This window comes from Armigeres subalbatus, chromosome 1 (genome assembly GCF_024139115.2).
Source record: "Armigeres subalbatus isolate Guangzhou_Male chromosome 1, GZ_Asu_2, whole genome shotgun sequence".
NCBI classification, from domain to species: Eukaryota; Metazoa; Arthropoda; class Insecta; order Diptera; family Culicidae; genus Armigeres; species Armigeres subalbatus.
In genome coordinates, this window is record NC_085139.1 from 156613960 (window position 1) to 156631419 (window position 17460).

The 17460-nt window shown below is 43.4% G+C and overlaps 1 protein-coding gene across 3 annotated transcripts in view; it reads left to right on the plus strand.

Moving 5' to 3' along the window:
• The window catches only part of LOC134205371 (serine/arginine repetitive matrix protein 2-like), a 52279-nt gene that overhangs the window by 10073 nt on the left and 24746 nt on the right, over positions 1-17460 (plus strand). For 2 of the 3 annotated variants that reach the window (XM_062680576.1, XM_062680578.1), the window contains one exon: positions 9219-15766. In XM_062680576.1, coding sequence (XP_062536560.1) covers positions 9219-15742 — 6524 coding nt within the window. In that variant the 3' untranslated portion in view covers positions 15743-15766. The remainder of the gene's footprint in view (positions 1-9218; positions 15767-17460) is intronic. The other variant, XM_062680577.1, reaches the window with a different exon arrangement.

Here is a 17460-nt window from a genome sequence, read left to right on the forward strand (position 1 = left end):
TCAATGCTAACCAGCTGTTGGTTTGCCAAGCGGACGTTCTCGGCTGCAGAGGTGATGGAGTCAGCGGACAGTAGCTCTTCTTCGAACACACTGGAAAATTTAGCCGAAAAAAGGTTGCAACTGTCCTGTTGCATGTCAGCAGTTTCGTCATTGAGAAACATGGATGAAGGCAATCCGCTTTCCTTGCGCTGTTCATTTATGTAATTCCAGAAAGATTTCGGGTGAGTTTTTAGGCGTTGTTGGATCCTTCTTTGATAGCGTCGGAAAAGGAACCGACTTAAGGTCTGAGGGAAGCTCTCTCGCGGTAGAGCGCTATTTTCGTACTAAAATGTCTATAACTCGGAATTGGGAACGAATTTTGCTTATCCCAACTGACAATCTCTTTGAAATTTATCAAGGAATGTTCCTACAAAATTTCATGGACCTACTATTTCCCAAATTTGAATTAAGCTCTAAATACTGAACTGTTGTACAACTGAAATTTTCGCTTCTCAGTACCTCTCTCCGATGATTTGAAGCACAAAGGAACCAAAGTTCGCAAAACCCAACTGACAAAAGTTTTGAATTTTTCCAACGATCATTTTGATGTAATAAAATCGCTGGAGGAACTTCCGAAGGAATTTCTGGAGGAGCTTCCGAAGGAATTCCTGGAGGAACTACCGAAGGAATTTCTGGAGAAACTTCCGAAGAAATTCCTGGAGGAACTTCCGAAGGAAATCCTGGAGGAACTTCCGAAGGAATTCTCGGAGGAGCTTCTGAAGGAATTTCTGGAGGAATTTCCGAAGGAATTCATGAAGGAACTTCCGAAGGAATTCCTGGAGGAACTTCCGAAGGAATTCCTGGAGGAACTTCCGAAGGAATTCTTGGAGGAACTTCCGAAGGAATTCCTGGAGGAACTTCCGAAGGAATTCCTGGAGAAACTTCCGAAGGAATTCCTTGAGGAATTTCTGAAGGAATTCCTGGAGGAACTTCTGAAGGAATTCCTGGAGGAACTTCTGAAGAAATTCCTAGAGGAACTTTCGAAGACAATTCCTGGAGGAACTTCCGGAGGAACTTCCGAACGAATCCCTGGAGGACCTTCCGAAGGAATTTCTGGAGGAACTTACTTTATTTTTCTTCTTAGTCTTACTTGTCTTATTTGTCTAATTTGTCTTATTTGTCTTATTTGTTCTATTTGTCTTATTTGTCTTATTTGTCTTATTTACACCGGCACCACTGATATCACCCAAATACTTTTCAAAGCTTGTGTGGTAACCTTGTACAGAAATCCTTTCACGATATTTTCTAATGTTTTTCTAGAAACGGCTCATGTTTTCATTTTTCAAAACCAGCTGGAGTTTGTTTATTTTGATTTCCTCTTTGCGTGATTGGTCGGCGCTGCTGCTGTTCTCTCGCCGAACCACTGCATGAGTGATATATCTCTTCCCCATTGTTGTCAATTCCTTTTGTTCTCCGTTTACGGCAAATTCTCAAGCAATTCAAGACAAAATTTTCAAAACGACTTATCTGCTGAATCCTTCCCCTACCTATTGATGGTGTTGGTTTGCGTGGGAGAGGTATCAGATTCGTCAAATCGTCGTTTTAATCTTTGTTTACAAAAGCAAGTCGTTTTGAAAATTTTGTCTTGAATTGTTAACTGCATAATGATGAAATAATTTTGGCGACACTGACAGCGTCATTCTGGTGCGCTGAATTGGGCAATTTTCTCTTTCAGAGAGTGCTACCACGTGCTTTTTTAACGGAAAACCCTTCCCTCAGACCTTAAGCGCTTGTACTGATAATTTATACTGACATAGTATCGTTTCAAAGAAAGTGAGCGGAATTTAGTGAACCTTTTTAGAGCAGCCTTTTTATTCCTTCTTAACGAGCGAAGTTCGTTAGTCATCCACGGAGTGCGACTGTCAGACTGGACAATTCTTTTCGGGACATGCCTATCGATGATGTATGCCAAGACATGAGAGACAGTTTGTGCAGCTGAGTTGACATCGATCGGATCCAAAATTCGATCCCAATCCAGTTCTGAAAGAACTTTGACAACACTGCGATAGTCAGCCCTTCGAAAATCGTAGGTCACTGCAGCCACAGTGCTAGAAAAATCACGGCCGGTTTGGCCGTTTCCTCTACGGTAATTACGAGAGCTGGGTGATGAGCGACAAATTTAACCAAAGGGACCGGTGCCTTGGAGATAACTGGAGCGGTTTCACGAGCGCTAGTAAAACAGAGATCAAGCGAACGACCGTTCTCGTTTACAACTCCATTGATTTGAGATAAGGTAGCCATACTATAATTATCCAAAAGCTTCGTGGCACCAACGTGAAAAGATGATCTTTCAAGGTCGAAGCCGTAAAAACCGCAGTGAATTCGTGTCCATGCGATTCCCGCGGAGTTGAAGTCACCAAGTATCATCAATTCGTCGCACGGAGCGGCATCGTTCGACACAAATGAGAGAGACTGACAGTGTGTGTCGATAAACTCCAAATCACGCGTCCGGTCTGGAGGAATGTAAAGTGCGCAGATAAACAATCGACGATCGACGAGTTGAATAGCGACCCAGACTTGCTCCACGGCCTTCCAGGTATTGTCCTCAATAGTAGTCACTTTTAGTCTGGAGCTTACAGCGATAAGAACGCCTCCTCCTGTGGATTTCCTACTGTTGTTCAAATTGCGGTCGCAGCGAAATATTTGGTAACCATGCCCAAAAACATTCTTCTAGATTCTAGGTTCTAGAATCCAGCCAGGTCTCAGTCAGAACGATTATATCGTAACATAGATCGATAACGGCTAAGTGATAGTCGTCCAGAAGCCCGTTCATTCCGCCAACGTTCTGATAGTAGATTGTGATGATGCTGGCAGGACGACAGATGCACTGGAAAGCGAAGCACTATCAGATGCTGGAAGGTTTACTGGGTAACCATACTTGAAGACAGTTGGAGATCGGAAGCTCCCGTTTCCAGACTCAAACACAGGACCGGGACGGCTGTTGGTCGCTGGCAGCAATAGCTCGACTGTGCTGAGTGGATAGGGAGCTTCCTCAATGCAGGCAGCAGTTGTGCGTCCCAGTGGGTGGCTGAATCGATGAGCAACAGGCGCTTTACATGGTTCTGAGTGGAGTTCATTGATAGAAACAGGACACGACGGATGTATACTTTGCAGCGGTGTTACTTGAGGGTTCGATGAGCTGTAAGCCGAGACACTTTTAGACGATGAAAAAGACCTTTGTTGATTGTACTTGCCGGTAACAGGAATTCGGAAGACCCCTTCTCCGACCTCATTCGCTGGACCGGGACGACTCTTGGGCGCTGGCGGGAAGGGCTCGACTGCGATGAGTGGTTCGGGGCCTTCCTTGAGGCAAGCGGAAGTGTTGCGTCCCGGGAGACGGCTGGAGACATTATGGTATGGGAGGCTTGTGGAACTAGCGTTATTGTTTGGTCGCAGTTGTGAACAAGTGGACGAGCTGAAAACCGAAATACTTTCAGGCGAGGCAATGCTGGTTCGTTGATCATACTTGCCGATTATTGAATCTCGGAAGACCCCGACTCCAAACTCAGTCGCAGAGCCAGGACGGCTGTTGATCGTTGGCAGGAATGGCGCGACTGCAACGAGCGGATAGAGGTCTTCCTCAGGGCTGACGGGTGTATGGCGTCCTGGCGGTTGCTTATGGCGTACATCGTTTTGTAGTATCTTGTTGACTGTAGAAGGAGTTCGGAAGATCCCGTCTCCCATCTCAAGCGTAGGGCCGGGACGACTGCTGGCCGCTGGCGGGAAAGGCGCGACTACGATGAGAGGGATAGGGACTTCCTTAAGGGTAGAGGCAAGTGTGCGTCCCGGAGCAGAGCTGACGTCATCTATCATATCACTTATTCCATCAATATAACTTCGTCCATTGATGTGCTCAATGGATCGTCGGATACTGCAGCAGGTCCTGGTCGCCAAAAATTTGCTCCCGATCTGTTGTCAGTGAACTCCCGATAAACTACTCCTCTCGGCCACGTAGAAGTCGATAGAGCCTTGGACTTCAGGTCCAGGTTCATGCCGACTTTGAACGAGACAAATGACAAAGTATTTATATCCCTTCCTTGAGCGACCGGTCGAATCACTTGAATGTCATCTGAAGCGAGGCGTTTCATGGCGAGAGCGCGAACTTGATCTGTGGACACATCTCTCGCGATACGGGATAAATACAGCCAAAACTTCGGTTGAGTAGGCGGAATAGTAGCTATCCCCATTGACGGAGAAGGAGTGCTTCCAGTTCCAACTTGTAGCGGGGGCTGTGGAATAGGTTCTGCGTTACCGATCGTGCTAAAAAGCCTCCTGCCCTTGGTAAACCTAGGATGGATGTCGGTGGGCTTCGAACACTTCGTAGTAAATGAGCTAGAGTTTATCAGCTTGGCAAAGTTCGTCTTTATCTCGGTTTTCAGTTCGTCCATAATCTCCAACTTCAGGTTTTGCATAATATCACTATGAGAAATCACCTTAAGGTTTCATGACATGCCATTCAAGATGGCTGCCTTGTGGCTTACCAACACAGTATTATAAATTCAGTAGAAAACCGAATCAAAGCCGCTATCGAAATTGGATGTATCTCACAATCCATACGTTAAACCTAATTTCGGAAGTGGTGCGCTGTATAGCACATCACCAAATGAAAACAGCGCACCACTTCCGAAGTTAGGTTTAACGTATGGATTGTGAGAAAAATCCAACTTTGTTAGCGGCTATAACTCGGCTTTGCACTGAAACAATCACCCACCTCACCCACCCCGATATGCACAAATAAATTTAATTCATATATTGCCAACATACATGACCATCTTCTCACTAAAAAAGTAAATCTGGACTTAGTTCTAAGTTCAATCTATGGGGCGGTATGATGATATTATCACATAGCGCTTATTTAGGGAAGATATATAAGCAAGTGAACAAAGTGAAAAAATTCCCCCCAGTAACGCACTATGCCAACGACGTCGCCGGTTTCAACACTCTGCACGTCGTCGGTAGCGTCGTATGCAAGCAATCATTGATCAGCAGCAGACCGTGATGTCGATATGAACTATTGTGAAATCATAGCGGAAACATGTAAAATATCGATTAATCAATATTTTCCTAACGCATTATGTATTGATGCAATAATAATACCTTTTTAATTTTGTTTTGGGGTGCATTGTAGAAATTAAAAAATCAGGGCAAAAAATGATCTTGTTATTGATGCGTTTGAGCAGCTGGCAACAACAGTTGAGGATGTAAACATAAACAGCCAGCATCGTGGAAACATAATTCATAAATATTCATCTAAACCAAAGAAAAACTTATGCTTTTCTGACAAATTCCATCAGTTAATCCCATACTTAGACTGTATTGATTAATACTGCTTCTAAATTGGGCTGAATTCTTCCGAATGCGTGCAATGTTTACTGTTGTCGGATGTTAACAAAAAATGAATCCCACGTGTATGCTTACTTACTTACGGTATTGGAAGTTTCCACCACTACAAATCCATGGTTGATGATTTTTATGACACAATCACATTGCAATTTGAGTGTCACGACGCTTCACCTTAACTCGCCCGTCGATTGTTGATGAAATTTCTCAATTTCGAAATTCACTACGCTTGATTCTTCACTGAAATAGTATGCACCACGTAACCGTTAGCGATAAAGCCAAAGAACGCCACTTTCAGACCGGTTTTACACGTACTAATTTGCAATTAACAGCAGGAGAAAAACGCAAAACGATGCAACAGTAAACAAACAAACACCAACGACATTAACGGTATATGTATGTGTGACCATATCAAGCATTAATATTGATGTTTACATGAGTCCACGCTAAGCATGTTTCTGACATGATTTTGGGCACGCTAAGTATATTTAATAAAATTTAAAAATAAAGTTTTAGTTGAGGCATTAAAATTACATTTTAAATTGTAACGAAGTAAAATTATTTATCACCCTATTCCATTCGGGCCAAAGATGTATGGGAAAGACCTACGCTTGTTACTAATCAAAATAACTTGCCTCCACAGTTCAGCAGGGTATTGCGCCGAATTCACAAGGTCATCCCACTACTGCTTTCACTTGGCATCTTGAATGATCGTTCGACACTCATAGTGTTTTTGTTTATAGTTTTCCAACGCACGCAAGGGTCGTACACTAATTACGGTAGCCTTTTTCCAAACAGCAGGGTACAAAGAGAGAACGTGCATTATTTTAATTTGTTAACTCAAGCTCTATCTGGTAAAAGGGCGAATGTCGCAAGAGAGAATTCTCTTCGTCGACTTCCCCTCATTCACTGAGGAAAATGGACGTACGATTTTCAATAAAACGCCTTATGGAAATTTGCCACAAGGAATCGGTATGAATTTCAATATGTTGCCTTATGAATGATGATTTTCATTTAAAAAAAAAGTGAAGTGCGGCAGACTGGGTTCGAACCATGGACGTTGGGATCGGGAGGCCGGTATGTATACCACACGCCCATCGACGCTTGGGTATTCGAGGAGGTAACTGCGTATAAAAAGCACTGTTGATGGAATAATCGGTCGAATATTCATAAGGCGCCAGTTATGAATTTCGATAGTTCAGTTAGCTGAGTGTTTGAATAAAAGTGACAAGCAGATGATTTCTTTGCAGTTTATCACCTCAGAATGCAAGTTCGCATTGTTTTCTATCGTTCTAAGGTGATAAACCACAAAGAAATCAGCTGCTTGTCACTTTTATTTAAAAGAGGGGAAGTCGACGAAGAGAATCCTCTCTTGCGACATTCGCCCTTATTCCAGATAGAGCTTGAACTGTTTCATGTTGATTGCGGATCGTTATGTTCGTATGGAAAATTGTTACACTGGCGCCCAACGTGGTCCGGGCTTTACGTCCGGGCCGAGTACTGGTTTGCGATATAGATGAGCCAAAACGATCTTGGAGAAGTCAGAAAGTATTAAATACATGTGTGCAGCATCGTTGAGTAATACAAGAACGAAGACGGATTCCAACGACCGGGAGGTCTTTGCTAAACTGAAGTACGTAGAAGGGATCCCTTTCGCCTCGGAATGCCGGATACCGTTGACCTCTTGGAGGGCTACAATCCAGGGCAAACTGTTCCAGCAAACGTTAGTGTTCCACTGGAAACGAAGTTCGACCTCCGGTGAAAGCGTATGGGTCGGAAAAGAGGCTGGAAAGTTGTCTTGATCCGTTCCCGACGCAGGAAGAGGCGATGATGATGACGTATCAGATGCACTGCCTTGGTCAGAGGGAATGCAACGCTACGGGAGTCGGAGTTGTTACCCTTGGATGTGTCCGAAAGGATACTACTGTTGACGGGGGTATCCGGCCAAAGTAAGCTTTGGAGTCATCAACAGGGTCGACAAATGGAGGTTTGTAGAGATGCTGGTAAAAGTAGGACTTACCATCCGGGTCGCAGTACCCGGAGAACCTGAGAGGCTGGGTCTGTTGGGATCTATAACCCGGGTTAGAGTCCCCTAGATGCCCAAAAAGATGCCAGTTCCATAGTATAGCCAAGCAAGACCACGTAGAACGTTTTTTTGCCATACATACCTTCAAGATCTAAACTCAAGAATAGTTAAGATCTCGGGATATCTGTGAAATATAATAAAATCTCGGGTGCTTATTCAAAAGGTTCTGATAGCACTCCCACGCAAACCATCACCACAGACAGATAGAGGAAGCCTTCGGCTACCTGTGGGTGGTGTTGGTTTGCGTTGGAGTGCTATCAGATTGGACAAATCGACGTTTGAATCTTTGTTTACAAAATCACATACATCCTTTCGAATAAGTACCCGAGAAATAGTGTCCCATCGAGCTATTGTAATTCAAAAGTATGGACAAGATCCTTTGTTGACAATACCTTTTTCAAGGATTGTTTCGAAGCTTTAATTCAAGGAAGGTCTGGAAGCTTTGGAACATCTTAAGGACACTTGAGGAACCACTTTCAAGCAAAGAGCAGTTGTCATGTTTTAATTCTACGCTTGCTGCGACGAAGCAAAGCTAAAATAGAAGACTCGCGCTTATTTTCATAGGGGCGTAACAGTATTGATCGATTTCTCTTCGTCGATTTTTTCTTTTTATTATTGTACCGAATTGCGCTAGTTTGTTGATGATTTAATGGTTTGGTATGATGAAGGATGATTGTATCTTGCACCAGAATCAATAATCACGGTTGTAGCTTTTGAAACAATTGAGTTATTAACAAAATGTAAAATCGATTAAAACAATCGATCAATACAGTTACGCCCCCATGAAACCACAGATAACAGATATTGAAGCTGGCATCCGATCGTGTGTAAACATGGGCAACCGTTAATTCAAATGTATTTTAAATTGGAACAGCGTCTAGCACTCGATTGGAGATGGCGCAAGGATCATTGTTATTGAAAACGCAGCCCGAATGCGGCTGTCAAATCCATTGGCTGCATTAGACGGTTATTAACCAGCTGCGTCCGTATGTACTGCCGCAATCAGTTGAGTAGATGGCAGTAGTGGGTCAACGTATATCAATTCAAAAGTTTACACAGGATTTTCAATAAAATTTGTTCTAGCATAAATATCTGTTATCTGTGATGAAACTAAGCGCGAGAAGATGACAATAATGGGTTGCTTCTTTGTTGAAACTGGTGCCTCTAAGAACGCCAGGTGAAAATTATTTGGATTCTGGACAGTTTTATCTTGATAAAATATATTTCTACATACAGCTACTTTTTAATACTTTGCATCTTTTTTTGAACCAATATTATAGATATATGTATTAAAACATGATGCAGGAAAACAATGTTTAAGTTATAAATTGATTTCCATCGCTTAGATATTGGCCTAAGTGCTGATCTTATTTGCTTAACTATTATATATCCATTAGATCCGCAAATATTATATATATTATTATCCATTAGATCCGCAAATCGAAAGTTTGGGTAGAAAAATTGGTGATTTTTTGTTGGCGCTTGGTGTGTTTTGGCAGAACCCCGACCATATATGCGCGTTTCTTCTGAAAAAGAACACCTCCTAGTTTAATATCATACGCTGAGTATCGTTATTCCTTGCCACTTCGAGGCATCATATTGTATTTGTTCTAAATGCTGTTTCGCAACGTGCAATTTTTAGTCTCTATTGTTATGATAGAATGAGCAAATTTAATATTCTTTCGCAAAAACAACTTCACTTCTGTGTTTAAACAGTCGAAACTATAGCAAAACTCCTCTACTCCTTCCACAGAGCACACGGAGGAGGTCATCTACGACCACATGACCACATTTGGCAACGTTAGCTTCATTCTGAAAAGCAGTACCGTTACGTACGTAGTGTTCGAAGAGCCCTCCGCGGTCGAGGCAAGTTGCCGGTGTGATTATCTGAACCAGTATCCCGTTACCATCCGTTCGGTGCTGGATGGTGCCTCAATCGAGACCTGTATCTTGGAGCAAATCGATCAGAACAGCAGCCTACTGGTAGACGGAGAGGAAGAAGGTCAGATAAACAATTTTATGCAGCTGTTGGACATGGAGAACTTGGACGACTACTTGGAAGTGGACGAGAAGGATCGAAGCGGTGGCTCGGAAAAGCCTCTGCTAGAGGTCGGAAACGAGGAGATCATCGTAACCGAAGATGAAACCGGTGTAGACGACTACGTGGACGCGGGGGAGGCAGACGTCGCCGCGATCGAGGAACGAGCTCTGCAGTCCCAGTCACTGGAATCGTTCGGAACTGTTTTGGTGGATGATCGGACGAGAAGGCTGTTGAAACTCGATGACAATTTGTTGTGGCTAAATAATTTGCCTCAGTTGAGGGTGAAGGTTCGGAAGGTTATCAATAAAAAACCCAAGAACAAAACAAAAGGACCTAAAAAATTCAGTGGAAGTGATGAGGTGGTAAAAAAGAAAAAGAATAAAAAGGAGAAACATGAAGACAGAAAAGTTGTTGCAGCTACTACAGAAGAGAAGATAAAAGCTGCAGATCCAGTAAAGATGGAAGCTAAGAAGGAGAAGATCCAGAACGAGAGTGACATAAATAAGAAGAAAGAAGATGCTAATAAAGATGTTCAATTAGACAAAGCAAAAGAGATATCACCGGAAAAGCATATGAAGAAGCAAAAGAAGGAAAAACAAGCGTCAGTAGGACCTAAAATAGAGAATGTGAGTGAAACTAGTAAAGCATGTGTACCAGATGCAGTCTCTAAAAAGAAAGAGGTTACAACAGATAGAGTCAAGGAAGATTCGAAAGGCATGGACAAGACTCATAAGAAGAAAAAGGTGAAAAAGGAAGTTAAAATCCAAAATGCAGATACTACGGTACCACAACATGATACCACACCCAGTGAAGTAGTCATTGCTAAACAGGATGAAGCAGTAAGGGAAAAGAAAATCGAAGAAAGTTCGGAAAGCATGGATAAACATCAGAAGAAAAAGAAGAAGAAACCGCAAATGGAAGTAGGAAAAGCCGAGGTTCAAGTAGACAAAACCGAAGCTGTCGGAAAAGTCGAAGGTCAGATAGAAAACGCCGAAGCTCCAGTAACAAAATCTGATACAAAACCCAGTGAGATGTCCAGCCCTAAACAAGTACACGACATGAGCGACCAAACGAAGAAACAACAAGAAGCTAACAAAAAAGTGTTTGTGCAGTTAATAAAGTTATCTGCGGCGCAAATAAATAGCTTGTCTACAATCCGAAGACCGGCTATCACTAGTCAAGTTGAAGATGCTCCAGATCAAACGGAGAAACAATCGAAAAAGTTCAAGAAACCCGGCCCTAACAAAGCAGCCATGAAGAAGCATCTGGAGTCGATGAAAGCGAGTGAGGAAACCGCTAAACAATGCATTAAACGTTCTCTGGAACAATCGCCATCCAATCCCGAGACATCGGAACAGGAAAACACAGTGCGAGAGAAGAGATCTGAATCGAGTTCACCCCAAAGGAAGAAGAAGCCGAAGCTTGAAAAAGCAGTTGAAAATGATTCAAGGAATTCTTTGCCCACACCGGTTACAAAAGAGGAAAAAACACTAGAAGAGTCAGAAGTTAAACCAAAGGAAAATAAGGAGACAATTTCCAGTGGTCCTGAGCCGATCACAGACGAATCTATGGTTTTACCGGAATTACAAGACGCGATCAGTGAGTCTGTTCCTGATATATGCAATACTGTCGAAATAGATCAAGTTGATTCCGTTGTTGATATGGAGTCGGAAGATGAACGCCCCTTAGTAATTGATGAGCCGCATGAAGAAATTGTCGCGACCCAATGTATTTCGTCCAAGGACGAAACTAAATCCGAACGACTTTGCGTTGCATTGGATGCAAAGAGTGCACGTTTACTAAAGGGGAAAACGCATGGCGAAGATCTTCTGTTCTTGGACATTTTACCCCGAACTGTGGTAAGATTGAAACGTGTCGTCCCTTCGGACTTCAACGTGGTCCGGCCTAAGGAGCATTCTAAGAAATCCAGTGAACATCACCCGAAATCCCAACATCAACATAAAGATGCTTCCGAGCATCCATCTGTCAAGAAGAAAGAAGATAAGCCTGAAAAGCCTCGCAAAACCAATCTGGATAAAATCGACAGCAAGTTCCTTCCGGCTAATTCCAAATTGAAATCGAAGATCAAGTCCAAAACAGATATAAATCACAAGAAGCATCTACCAGTTCCGGACTTACCGATCGAGCTGAAAACTCATCTCAATACAAGCTTTAAAATCCCGAAGAAAAATTCAAACCAAGCTTCGGCATCGATCGATCGTAATGCGAGTGAATTGAATTGTCTTCACAAGGAACCAACCGATCGGAATGATCAGCGAAAACGTTTCCAGAAAGAGCGTAAGCCAAGAGAGTTCAACAAAAATCGTGGTGAGTGGATACAGAAACGACCTGCAGATAGTTCCGGTCCACCGCCGAAGGAACGCGATCCTTCTCCCGTGGATTATTTCGACCCTTCGTTTGATGACCATTCTCCGTCGCCGCAGCGAATTCCGCCAACACCGCCGCCACAGTCCGATAAAACAACACCAGCAAACGCCCCTCCCAAGCCCACACCGCAGAACGAAAATCGCAGATTCGACGCACAAAATCGGAATAACAATAAACCTTCTTTCCAAGACATTTGGAACATTCCGCAAAAGAAACCTGAAGTTTGGGCGCAGCCTCCCTGGGATGCAAACAAAGCTACATCAAATACGATCAGCTCCGGCGATACATGGGACTCTGGACCGCTGCGTGAGCACAATTCAGGCAATAGACAATTTCAACCAGTCGATAACCGAGCAACTTCCGACGGTCCTAGGTCACGCGATCAACAGAAACAGGGAAATACGCTTGGTGCTGGAGAATCCTGGTCACCAGGTGGCCCCAGCGCACGGAAGCAAGTACAAACTATCGATCATGGTGAGTCTTGGTCTCCCGGGCTCTCCAATCGCGATAACAAAGCACGAGATTCGTTAGGTGATCGCCCGGCTGGCAGAAGTAGGTCACCTCCACGTCAAGTTCAGCAGAACATCTCCATTTCTACTGGCGATATGTGGGATGACGCTGATTCTCGCCCTGTCTCACGTAAACAATCGTCACCTGAGCGAAGTATTTGCCAAAATCGTAATCGGAATCCTCTTTTGTGCGATCTCGCTGAAGACGAAGATAACGAACCGACGGGTTTAGCATCGCCTCCATTCGAGCGTAGTCCTTCTTTGAATAATGAACCTGATGATCGTTCCCCAATTGGACAACAGCGAAGTCGATCGCGTTCGCCCGGGCGTCCGAGATCACGATCATCAATAAGGCATAACCGTCCCGGGCCCGCTCTGACACCTGATAGAAGAAACTTCAGACCAAGTTTTGAACGATCACCAGTTCGTCGAAAAAGAAGTCGATCACGATCTCCAGACCAGCAAAGAAGACGATCTCAGGAAATATGGAATAATCCCGGTGCAAACCGATCGCCTGGACGAAGAGACAATGTTCGGAACCGTTCGCCAGGAGGCGGAAGATGGCGACGCAGTCGTAGTCGATCACCCCCGAATCGTCAAAGAGGACCGCCATTCCGAGGTAGTTCTCCGGGTTGGGCTCCATGTAGATCACGCTCCCCATCACGTGCCGATCGTACTCTCTCACCTTCCGAAATATGGGATTCGGGAAGGAGGTCTCCACGAAATCAACGGTTATCTCCGAAACGCGATGTAACTCGAAATACGATATTATGTGAAAACACTTGGGATGATGAAATTATGCCTCGATTGCAGGATCGCCGTACGCTTGATCATAGGTTCCCACAAGGACAGATATCGCCGAATCGTGAAATAAGGCGCGGCACTAGTCGTGATTGCGATCGCTCACGAAGAGACTCTTCGTTTGATAGGCCATTGTTGCATGAAGACAACAACAGAAGAAGGAGCCGTGACCGATCACCTGATCGCAGACAGCGAAGTCGTTCACCACCACCAGGAAGATGGCAGCATCGTAGGAGTATGGAAAACTCGCCAGTTAGCAGAAGGCTCGATATCCGGCAAGGTAGTCCAAGTTATAAAAACACATTGGACTATTGGAAGGCAGTAGAGGACCAGGAAATGGGAAACATGTCTCCAAACAGCCGCATTTCAGAAAAATGTGAATCTCCTATAAAATCACCAGAACAGTGGTCACCTCGCGACATTCTTGAGCCTGGCGATAAATCTTGGTCACCGCCTCCACCAAAAGTGTCAAATGTGGAAAGGCGTAATACAAGTCGTATAGACTGTGAACAACTTTGGGCAAATGATCCTAGGCCAAAATATCAAGGTCAGCCTGTTGGAACTTACAGCCCGTCGAGTGCATTGGACGCCATAAGCTCAGAAGATGAATGTGACTTCAGCAATACTCGAAGAGGCAAGAAAAAACGCTTTGAAACTATTCCCCTCAACCTCCTCACACGCAACCACTCTCCGCAGAGCAAAGAAAATGAGCTTTCAGTCGACAAAGTTTCAAGATCCTATGGAGACCCTGACGTTTCACGAGACTCATTTGATTCCATTCCCTCGTACAAGGATCTGGGTCTATCCAATTTCGAAAAGGAAGAATCAACCACCGATAAGGAACAGTTGGGAAAGACTGATCCTGTACCTGAAAATCATTCTCCCAATCCTGGCGCAATGACGGATGAGAGAAAGAATGTTTTGGATAATTTGAAGCAACGGGCGGAAAGATTAAAAAAGCTCGAAGAAATGAAGCTTGCCAGACAGAAGCTTCTAGCGCAAATCAAGCATAAAAGTGCCCCTGAAATCGAATCAAAACATGAAGAAAGCGGTTTGCATCATACATCTGTCCAAAGCAAAGAGGATAAATCTAAGAAAACCAAACCCGAACCGCCGAAAAGTATTCTTGATATTGTATCTCCAGAAGTTCTCTTGGCTACGGTCAACTCTCTCTTGAGTAGTGTTGATAACGTGTTTAATAAGCCTTCTGTTTCGGAACCGGAAACAAAATCCACCTTGCCGGAGCTGCCCTTGATGCCGGTCTGCCCTCCGTTGCCATCTGTTATTGCTCCGCTAGTTCCACCACTTCCTGCAGATGCGCCTCCTCCACCACCTCCGGATGAACCTCCACCACCAGAACCGAACGTACTTGTTCCGCATGCTTGGGAACCGACAACTTCCTTCATTCCTATGCTTCCTATCGACGTCAGTCAACCACCTCCGCAGTTAATTAACCCACTACTGCAACAACTGGAACCATCACAACACGTCGAAGAAGAGACTCCATTTAAAATGTTTTCTGAAGTGCAATCAACAGAAACTTCCAGAGCGCCCAATACGCAAATGCCACCACCTAGTTTCTTGGACAGATTCCGTTCGGAATCGAACCAGAGGCATAACTTAAATAGGCCTCATGCAAATAATATGTCGCCCAACTTAGATGCGACGGATGAAAACATGCACATGCAGGAGGGTAACTTCGATTTTAGAGAGCGCGAAATCCAGCAAAATGACAATCGTGATCCACGACAACAGAACTGGCAACAGCATCAACAGCGCTTTGGCGGCAACCATGCTCAGCAGGATCAGAACCAACAACAGCGTGACCCGCGGCAAAATAATGCTGGTAACCTTTATGGCCGCAATCGAGGAGGCCGAGGAGGTAGATTCAATCGGAATCCTGGTAACAATTTTAACAACCAAGGCAATAGATTCAACAACAACAACAACCCTGGTAACAATTTCAATAACAATCGTCGCAACAATTTCAACGATAGCTTCGGTAATGATTCTGCGAACAATTTTAACAACAATCAAGGAAATAGGTTCAACAATAGCAATCCGGGGAACAATTTTAATTTTAACAACAATCGGAGAAATAATTTCAACGATAATTTCGGAAATGACGATGATAATAGCTTCAACGACAATTTCAACAACTGCGATTCTGGAAACAACTTCGACGACAACGGCGATGACGGGAACAATTTTGATAACAATTCTGGCAACAACTTCGATGGCAATTTCAACGATGATTCTGGCAACAACTTCAACAACAATTTTGGAAATAACAACTTTAATAACCAAGGAAACCGCTTCCACAACAGCAATCCACAGCAGCGGTTTAATTTCCACCAGCGCAATCAGCGGTTCAACAACAATCGCTTCAATAATCAACAACAGCAGAACTTCAGGCAGCAAATGATGCAGCAACAGCAGCAGCAGCAGCAGATGTTCGACGAAGGCTGCTTCGATATGAACGAGATGGATGATGGCAACAACAATGACGGTGGTGCCAATTGGGATGATATGGAATGAAATGGGTGATTTATCGAGGAACTGGTAAGTCCCGTTTTATTCATTTAATTGAATCAAAAAAAAGCTTTAAATGCCCAACGATCGGGTGAATATTACTCACGAACGAGGTGCGCACTGCATTATGGTTGGAATGCAAATTTCTAGTATTCATCAATAGAGCAAAAGCTATTTCAACTTTCAATTCGACAAAAATAAAGCATCTATGTGATCCTTTGCCCTACAAACTTTATCTGCTTCATTAGTTCAAACCTTTTGTAGAACACATTTCAGCAACTATTTTTGTTATTTTTGCAACACATATGCAAAAAGTAGCAACCACAAAGGCTTTTTCTGTCCATCAATAAATTCATATAGGTACATGGTACAATTTTTTTAAAATAAAATTATATCTTATATCTAGTAAAAAATGTCAATTTAAGAGGGCAATAATAGAATGATTTTTTCAAAACATTCGGAAACAAATCCAACGGTTTTTATTTAATTTGTTTTAATTATACATCTTGTCAAAAAGGGACACTGGAGGAAGACGCCTGAACGGCGGATGAATCTTTTCGGTAATTTTCCCCCACCAGGGATGAGGAAGAGACATGATTAAAAAAGTAGGTATACAAGATGTTCCCCTTAGCGGCAACACTTGTAAAATAAATGGGCTTGGTGATCATACGGCTACCGGTTCTACTTCATGGTTCATGTTGGATTCTCCTACTTTGTATATTTTTACATACTCTTCTCATGCTCTAGCAATCGCCAGAACTGGAAATGGAGTCCATACTACCGTTTCCATCTTCTACTATACCGTGAGCTTCCCTTATTCTGCGCGGCTCCTTATTCTGCGCACTTAAACAATACTGGGACAGAGCCGCCTCGCAGCTTAGTGTTCATTAAGCACTTCCACAGTTATTAAACGGCGAGGTTTCTAAGCAAAGTTACCTTTTCTGCATTCGTATATCATGAGGCTAACACGATGATACTTTTATGCCCAGGGAAGTTGAGACGGTTGTCCGACATTTCGCGGTAAAACATTCCGCGGTAAACCATTTCGCGGTGCATCATTTCGCGGTCTGTATCATTTGGCGGTAATCTGTTTCGCGGTTTATACAATTTGGCGGTATTCCGCTTCGCGGTATACATTATTTCGCGGTGCTCCGTTTCGCGGTATTCAAGATTAGCTTATCTACACTCTAAAAAATCATCTCGTCATATTCACGTGAAAAATCACGTAACTGATCTGTTTTGAACAAACGACGGTTGTTACGTGACGTTAGTAATGCTCACCAGAAATTCACGTAACTTTTACTAAAAATCTTGGTTAATATGATTGTATATCCACGTAAACAATCTAAGTGAGATTGTGTTAGTGTGATTGCAGCTTCGGCATTTGCGGAAGACCTGCATTGTAAACAAGAATGAATGATACATAACCTAAACAAAATTAGATTTCGCGGGCGGAGGTAAGTGTTATTTCAGATGCATCTAGGCGGATATTTTCCGTCCCTGCATTTCTCCTCTTTGTAAAAAAGCAACGGAGGTTGGATCAAATTTTTTAGATTCGTTGAAAAATGATGGGAAAGAAAACGGAAGCTGCATGGAAGGAGCTACAGTTTTCCGGTCGCGTTAGTATAAAATTTATAGTCTAGGTTCCACTATTTTTTGGTTAATTAACAGCGGCAATATTAGCAGTTTTCGAGCAATCAACTAGTTTCAAATTCTCAGCGATT